This window comes from Eumetopias jubatus, unplaced genomic scaffold, assembly GCF_037043125.1.
Source record: "Eumetopias jubatus isolate StellerSeaLion01/CBP00866 unplaced genomic scaffold, mEumJub1_p1.0 scaffold_10, whole genome shotgun sequence".
NCBI lineage: Eukaryota > Metazoa > Chordata > Mammalia > Carnivora > Otariidae > Eumetopias > Eumetopias jubatus.
In genome coordinates this window covers 28,473,892-28,482,578 of record NW_028274816.1, presented here as the reverse complement: position 1 = coordinate 28,482,578, position 8,687 = coordinate 28,473,892, and the positions used below count along the sequence as shown (strand labels likewise).

General features: G+C 43.2%; 2 protein-coding genes across 2 annotated transcripts in view; one reads left to right on the top strand and one right to left on the bottom strand.

Moving 5' to 3' along the window:
- Positions 1-2,766: 2,766 nt before the first annotated feature.
- On the bottom strand, positions 2,767-4,539 carry LOC114199333 (tigger transposable element-derived protein 1). The gene has a single exon (XM_028091225.1). It carries the CDS (start codon positions 4,537-4,539, stop codon positions 2,767-2,769), a length of 1,773 nt encoding a protein of 590 aa, XP_027947026.1.
- A 524-nt stretch (positions 4,540-5,063) lies between these two features.
- Positions 5,064-8,687, top strand: part of CFDP1 (chromatin remodeling protein CFDP1) — a 127,382-nt gene continuing 123,758 nt past the window's right edge. The window contains exon 1 of the mRNA XM_028096809.2: positions 5,064-5,236. Within this exon, the coding sequence (XP_027952610.1) occupies positions 5,173-5,236 (64 nt within the window). The 5' untranslated portion in view covers positions 5,064-5,172. The remainder of the gene's footprint in view (positions 5,237-8,687) is intronic.

Below are 8,687 nucleotides of genomic sequence, written 5' to 3'. Positions count from 1 at the left end.
GGAACTTTTCTTCAATTTTCAAAAGGTGATAACCCAAGATCGGACAATGGAAAGAGATTGTGTAGGATGAGGGGCTAAAGGTGCTAAGTATGGTAAAGTGGACCCCATAAACTATTGCTAAGACAACACAGTAATAATGAGCCCAGGAATCTTCTAGGGAGTTGAGGGAACTTGTACTCTGGCCAACTGGAGAGCCCTGTCTAAAGGGGCCAACCATTGCTTACTTCCAGTCTATTTCTACTTGGTGGGATTTTGAGGCCAGAATAGCCAGATTTTCCAGTTTTTCAAGGGAAGTTGCAAATCTAGATTATTTGAAATCTATATTTTTAAGTGCAACTCATTTGAATTCACAAAAAATGCTTTTCAGGTCAAACAACGCATGCCTTTGAGCTGCAGTTGGCCTCTTCATTAAGTTATTTGAAACAATGGAAAATAGTTCCTACCCTGGTTATCCTTAAAGTGGTTAGAAACTTTGTGAATTTGAACAAATGTATGGAGTGCTAGTGAGCTGTAAAGATGAGACTGGGAGAAATGAGATGATGCTGGAGGAGAAAGTCTGCTAGAGAACCCCAGTGCGTCCTTTTCCCCAGGCGTGGACCCCACTGATAGGGCAAAAGTCTACGTCCTGGTTTGTCACTGCAGGTACCACTTACCCTGTCCAAGGGAAAAGGCTGAGCATGTTAAACTTCCAAATATCGGGTCCTAACTTCACATCTATTTTTCTATTCTCCCATAAGGAAGATCTACTGAAATGGATCATAGATGTAAATGCACAAACTAAAACTATAAAACTTTAAAACAGGAGTTAAATTTTGTGATCTTGAGTTAGGCAAAGCCTTCTTAGATAGAAGCCCAGAAGCACCAGGGACAAGAGAAAAATAGATAAATTGGGCTTCATCAAAATGAAAATGTTATGCTTCAAAGGATGCCATCAAGAGAGTGATGGCACCCAATAGGAGGAAATATTTTCAAGGCCTATGTTTTATGAGACTGGTATTCAGAATATATAAAGAACTCTTAACAACTCAACCATAAAAAGACAAATAACCTGATTTTAAAATGGGCAAAGGATGTGGATAGACATTCTCCAAAGAACATACACCATGGCCAATAAAGACAAGAAAAGATGCTTAACATCGTTATTGAACAGGGAAGTGCCAATCAAAAATACGATGAAATGCTGCATCCCACCCACTAGGATGGCTTTAATCAAAGAAACGAGAGTATTGCCAAGGTGTGCAGAAACTGAAACCTTCGTATATTGCTGCTGAGGATGTAAAATGGCACAGCTGCTTTGGGAAGCAATTTGGCTGTTTTCCTCGAAAGGTAAAGCACAGAATTACTATATGATCAAGAAACTCCGCAGGTATATATCCAAGAGAAATTAACTCTGAAGATGTGAAAGAAGACAATCCCAAAAGGCCACATATTGTATAATACCATTTATACAAAAAGTCCAGAATAGGCAAATCTATAGAGACAGAAAGATTAAGCCTGAGGCTGGGGATTGGGGAGAAATGGGTAAGGAGCTCATTTTTGGTGTGATAGTTGCACAAGTCTGTGAATTTACCAGAACTACTGCATTGTGTACTCTAAACGGGTATATTTTATGTGAATTATATTTCAATTAGGCTGTTTTTAGAAGTTTGCTGGCATACTGCCACAGTAATGTCCTTTTAATCACAAATGTGTGTTCATCTCTTTCTTAATTTAGATTAACTGTAGGACTGGGTCAGTCAGACCCAGTCTAGTCCAGAGTATCAACAAGGAGCAATTTTCAGCTGGAAAAAAACATAAACCTGAAAAAAGAGGATGTTAATTGTTGATGCTTCCTCCGCATTTGTTTCTGATTACTGCCTCCCATAACTGGATTATAACTTAAAACATTTTAGTCTGGTAAAATTATAAAGATTGTATGCGGCTGTACTTCCATATGGATTCACTTGAAGGATTCGTGCGGATGTCTGAATTCTAGAATGCAGTCAATTCCTGTTGACAGTAGTTACGTCTCTAAAGTCACCGTGCACAATCAATTATCGAACACTGAACCACTATTGGGGGAAATACAGGGTTGGGTTCCTGCGAGTCTCTGCTCACAATACTTTTGTCAACTGATCAATACATAATCTTGTTTTATGTGTGTTTCTGTTCAAAGACACCTTTTTTCTTTTTTTTTAAGATTTTATTTATTTATTTGACAGAGAGAGACAGCGAGAGAGGGAACACAAGCAGGGGGAGTGGGAGAGGGAGAAGCAGGCTTCCTGCCGAGCAGGGAGCCCGATGCGGGGCTCGATCCCAGGACCCTGAGACCATGACCCAAGCCGAAGGCAGTCGCTTAACCAACTGAGCCACCCAGGTGCCCAAAGACACCTTTTTAAATATATCTTTCTTACAATAGTTATGTGCAGTATTCATAATAAAACTATTTCAATTACAGCATTTTTGTGTAATGTCCTTCACAATACTGCAGCTGTATTAACTCTTTCCCCCAGTCATATGCACACAGGCAGTACACGTATATAGTACATGTAGTAAACACACAGGATAACATACGATATTCACATAAACACAGAGTACTGTGAACACATATTGTTATGCCACACAGTAATGCACATAGAGTCCCAAAGAAATCAGAGATTTCATGAAAACGTTAACTAGAATCTTACTGTTGATGGAACGGCAGGATGTCTGATGGTGCAGCACAGTGTGGGTAAACCTCTCGACCTTGGCTTGCCTCACGAAAACCAAGGAAGAGGTAGGTGGAATTTATTCTGCAGGAGAGGAAGAGGGCAGCATGTCCACATTTGGCAGTTCAACCTCAGGAGTTTGCCTCTCAAGACTTGTTGACGGAGTCGGCAACTTTCCCTCCCAAACCGGCTTGAAAAATTGGGTCAGCCTCCTCTGCTTGGCTTTTTGCCTCAAATCTTTAAGCATCTTGGAATAAGGGGCAAATGCCATGGAGGTGAGGCGCTTAAATTTGAGGCTGCGATCGAGCATAGGGTCACACTCTTCCATGTCATTGAAAATTCTTAACAAGGCAGAATTCCATTCTGATATTTTAGTCACTGTAAGAGGGTCAATTCTTGAAGCTATAAGCTGGCTTTCATGGTCGTCTTTGTCATTGCCGACTCCAATGCCTTGTTTTGCCATCTCATCCAGGTCTTCGTTGGTGGGTTCTACTGCCTTTTCCGCCAGAATTTCTTCCATGTCTTCCTCCTTCATGTCATCAAAGCCTTCCCCACTTATCTGCCGTGCAATGTGCATTATGTTTTTGACACTGTCCTTTATACTTTCTGTAACACCTTCAAAATCTTGCACACAGTCTGGCCAAACATTTTTCCAACAGCTATTGATGGTAGCTTGTTTGATGCTGTCCCAGGCTGTCCCAACATAATCAATAACGTTGTGCAGAGTGACTGACTTCCAATAGTCCAACATGGTAGTCTCCGTGTTGGACTTGAGAGCCTCAAATGCCTTGCTATAAAGCTCCCTGGTATAGTGTGCCTTGAAAGCTTTTATTATCCCCTGATGCAGGGGTTGGATGAGAGACGTAGTGTTTGGGGGCATGAAAAGAACTTCTACGTTGGGGTGGGCATTTTTGAGTTCTTCACAGCAATGGACCGGGGCATTATCCAAAATTAATAAAACCTTGAAGGAAAGGTTTCTGCCCTGGAGATAGCATTCAACTTCCGGTATGAAGCAGTTATGGAACCAATCAGATGTCATCCACGCTTTTTTGCTCCACCTCCAATGGACTGGCATATGGTTCATGCTTTTCCCTGTCAGTGCTGGTGGATTCTGGGCTCTGTACACCATTAGGGGTTTGCACTTGAAGTCGCCCTTGGCATTGGTACACAAGAGCAAGGTTGCATAGTCTTGGAATGATTTAAAGCCAGGGGCTTTGCAGGCCATTTGCGTTACATAGGTTCTTTTGCCAACGTCCTTGTAAAATAAGCCAGTCTCATCAGCATTGAAAACCTGCTCTTCCACATATCCTTTCTCCTGTATAACACTCAGCAAGTATTTTTTAAACTCTTCTGCAGCCTCCTGATCTGCACAACTTGCCTCACCTGCAAGTTTAACATTGTTCACACCATACCTCTTTTTGAAACGTGCAAGCCAGCCAGCGCTAGCGGAGAAAGGTTTAACATTTTTCTGGCCCTGGGTAACATGACCATAAATTTCTTTGGCTTTCAGCCTCACGACAATGCTGTCCACCACACCTTTTTTATCGGTTGTCATCTCATGAATCCATAAATTTAGTCGCTTTTCCATCTTTTCCATTGCTTCCTCGCGCACTATAGACGTTACTTTAGCACTTTCCGGAGCAGCCTCACGTACAGATCGGCGAATTTCCTTTTCCTTTTTCTTGATGTACCGGATTGTTGATTCATTAACATTGAACTCACGGCCAACAGCACTACAACTCATGCCTGAACGAAGTTTATCTAACACACGTATTTTCTCCATAAGGCACATCACAACCTTCTTGCGCTTAGGAGCACGAGGCAGCACTTCACCACTACGCTTGGGGGTCATTTTAAACAGCGAAATCACCACCAAAAAGCACAAAAATGCAAAAAACATGCCCCTGAGTAGACTGCGAAAAGGACAATTATTTACAGCATGACAGACGAAGCAAGAAAGCCCATTGTGTCGGCCTTGTTCAACCTCAGCAAGTACACCGCACCGTTGGTTGCCTCAAGAGTTTCACCCTCTGCGCACGTCCGCGAATAACCCCAGAAAGCACCGCGAATATTGATTTTTGGGGTTACAGTAAGTCTAAACAAGTAAGCGAATTCGAAAATACCAACCTGTGAATAACGAAGGTCAGCTGTAGCCGCATAGACATGTAATTCTGTTTAAGCACATTTATCAAATCAGAGCGACCGGACGGTGCTGAAGACTACAAGTTCCAGCATGCACCGCTCCAGCGGCGGAGCCCACGCTCTGTCAACCACTACAGTACCGTCAGGCGCGAGGCATTGGCTCGGAAATGTCGCGTTTGGACTACGTAGCACTCTCTGCGCATGCGCACACGTTGCGCGGTGGGGGCCCCGACCCAGCCGCCCCCGCCGCCCCCGCCGCAGCTCTATGGTCTCTCCGTAGAGCTCTGCCGTTTGGGGCAGCTGCTCAGGTCCTGTGGCTCCACTCGCTCCGCGCGGCAGCGACATGGAGGAATTCGACTCTGAAGACTTCTCCACCTCGGAGGAGGACGAAGACTACGTGCCGTCGGGTGAGCGATTCGGCCGGAGGCGAGAGGAGGCTTGCTCCGCCCCGCGCTTCACGTGAGGCGCGCTTGGCCCGGCGTGCGTGGCCCGGTGGCCCCGGAGGCGCGGGTCTCGAGCCACCCAGCCCGGCAAGCCCCGGTTCCTCGCCCCCCTGCTCCGTCCGCGCGGTCGCCCCGGGCCGAGACGTGTGCGCTGGGGGATGTCGCGCAGCCGACGCCCGCGGCCTGCCTCGGGCCGCCGCCCCCTCTCGGAGCGCGGGAACCCGCAAGTGAACATGGCCCTGCTCTGGGGATGCTGTCGGTGTCGGTCGGTACCCGGACCGACCGCACCAGCGCCCCAGTCTTCTGAAAGGCAGTGTGAGCGTTGGACGTTATCGTCAGACTTTCCGACCCGAGGGACTTGCTCTCTAGCACCACGTCCAAGATAAATCTATCCACTGTATGCCCTCGCATGGTTATTAGAAAGTTCATGTGATGATGCATTTTGTCTCTTTGCGACGTGTACTTATTCCTCTTTTTTCAGGTATCTCTCTCTCTCTCTTTGGTATAAGTTTCTCAAACTAAAGGGGGCCAAAATAAATCTTGTCACTCAACGCTACCCCTTCCGCTATCGTGCGCCTTCCCCAGGCTATCCATCTCCTTTAAAGTATCTATCCATACGGTCACTCAGGGGAAAAACAAAACCAAACCCCTAGGAATCATTCATTCTTATTTTCTCTCTTTTGGTTCAAGCAGTTGGTAAGTTCTGTTGTGTCTACGTGGGAAATCGGTTTCTGACCGCTTCCTTGTCAGTCTCCCTGTTACTCAACTGCCGTTATTCTTCACTGGGATTAGCCATAGTTTCCCAACTGGTTTCCCTGGTTCCCTTTCCATTCTTGTCCACCAACCTTGATCTTATGGTAACGGCCAGAGTGGTTATTTGAAAACTAGTTTTCATTTTAATCAAAGTTGTGCATACCCATACTTAAACATAGTCAGGGGCGCCTGGGTGGCTCCGTCCGTTAAGGGTGGGACTCTTGATTTTGGCTCCGGTCGTGATCTCAAGGATGGTGAGATTGAGCCAAGGTTGGGCGCCATGCTAGGGGTGGAGCCTGCTTAAGATGCTCTTTGACCCTCCCTCCATCTCTAAAATGAGTAAATAAATCTTTAAAAAAAATGGTCAATTATTTCTAAAAGCCTTGTTTTGAAAACGAACAGTTCCCATCACCCTGCATCCTTGTTCATTCCTCCTCAGGAGAAACTGCTTTCCACTTTTTTAATTTGGTATTTTCGTTTTATGTTGACTTAACCCATGCCTGGTAGGTCTTATTTTAATACCCTCTTAGGTCATCCCGATCATTCCCAACACACACCCTTCCATCCTCAGGCCCTCCCCACAACTCCGCAGCCTGCCATTGTTACCATGTCCAGTTTTGGTTAGATCAGTATTCCAAGTTTACTTTTTTGTAATGCACACATTCAGGTCTGAACCATGTGGCGTATACTGTGATTGCTTTTCCTACACTACTTGTTTTGTGTGGAATTAATAATTGCCATTTTGTCGTTGCTTAGTTGTCTATGTCCTTACTATTAATTTGTCCCTAAACTCTCAGAATTGTATGAATTATCTCCCAAGGCAATCAGATTCATGAAAGAGTCGTTTACTTTCATGTTGAACTCCAGTCTTTGCCTTCTGACCTCCAGTTTGCGGTTTTATCACTTTTAAGCCTAGGATCTTTTGTCACCATCACCACTCTGGGTGTTCCATTTATCTCCCTTTTCTGTTGGAATCCGTTTCTTGGGTCCTGTGTTATGTTTTTTTCTTGGTGTGTTCCACCAAAATGAGAATAAATTCTCAACTACTGGAGGACAGATGATGTATAATAGACATTCAAGGTGTCAAAACAGTATTTCTAAAAATAACTATGTGACCCCAGGGCATAATTGATACTTTGTCTGGTATAGAATTCTGTGTTTTGTAGTAATAATTCTAGGCTTTATAATGATATGGTAGTGGTAATGATAGCTTTCCATCAGAGTGTTAAGGATGTTGTTTTATTACTTGCTAGCTTCCAGTGTTTCTATTAAGAAGTTTGTTTTGCTGATTTCTGTTTATTTATATAAGATCTGTTTGTCTTTGGAAGCTGATAGAATCTTCTCTTTATTCCTGATTTTTCTGATATTTTACAATGATATACCGTGGTATGAGTCTGTTCTCATCCATTGTGGTAGGTTTCTGGAACTTTTGGGGAGAGGTAATTTCCTTTTTTCATTTTCTGTTATTTTTCTGGAAACCTCATTCAGATGTTGAATCTTACGTTAGATCTTTTGGACTGGCCCTCTAATTTTATCATCCTATTTTCTAACTCTTGACTTTTTTCCACTCAGTGGAAAATTTTCAATATCTTCAACTCTTGTATTTTTTCCTGCTTTGGTATTTTTAAATTTGAATAACTTTTTTTTCCCCTTAAGTAATCATTTTTTGTAGCATCATGTTCTCATTTCATAGTGAAGTATCTTATTGCTCTATGGATATTAATAATAATTTAAATTTTTCAATGTTTAACTTACATACAGTATAATTTATTCTTTTCAGTGTACTGTTCTATCAGTTTTGGTAAATGCTTAGAGTTAAGTGACCATCACCAAAATTAACAGTTCCAAGGCCACCCCCCCAAATAAAACATAGACCATGATGTCTGAATAGAAACAGTTTTATTCTTTCTTTTCCAATAGGTATGCCTTTTGTTTCTTTTGCTTGCTTCACTGCTCTTGGTAAGACTTCCAGTATGATGTTGAATAGGAGTGATGAGAGTGGACATCCTTGCCTTGTTCCCAATTTTAAGAGGAAATTTTTTTTTAAAGATTTTATTTATTTATTTGAGAGAGAGAATGAGATAGAGCATGAGAGGGGGCAGGGTCCGAGGGAGAAGCAGACTCCCTGCTAAGCAGGGAGTCTGATGCGGGACTCGATCCTGGGACTCCAGGATCATGACCTGAGCCGAAGGCAGTCGCTTAACCATCTGAGCCACTCAGGCGCCCTAAGAGGAAATTATCAGTGTTTCACTATTTAGTATGTTAGCTATGGGTTACAGATGCCTTTTGTGTGTGCATGTTTTAAGTCCTTTACATTGACTAATACATTACTAGCTCACTCACTTATGTGCTATTCTCCCCATTTTGCTGACAAAGAAATAGAGGCACAGAGAATTAAAGCAAGTTGCACAAAATCATTCAGCTATAGAGTAGCTGAGCTGGGATTTGAACCCTGGCAGTCTGCGTATACTGCTCCTCACCCATGCATTTTATGAGGTTAAAGATGTTCCCTTTACTCCTGATTTGCTGAGAGGCAAATTTTGTCAAATGCTTTTCCTCCGTCTATTTATAGGATTTTGTATGATTTTTCTTCCTCTTAATATGGTGAATTACAGTGATTGCTTTTTAAATTTTGAACAGCCTTTTATTTTTGGGATAAAAC

Excerpts from the sequence above, each read along its gene's own strand:
- LOC114199333 (XM_028091225.1), bottom strand. The coding sequence starts at position 4,539 with ATGACCCCCAAGCGTAGTGGTGAAGTGCTGCCTCGTGCTCCTAAGCGC.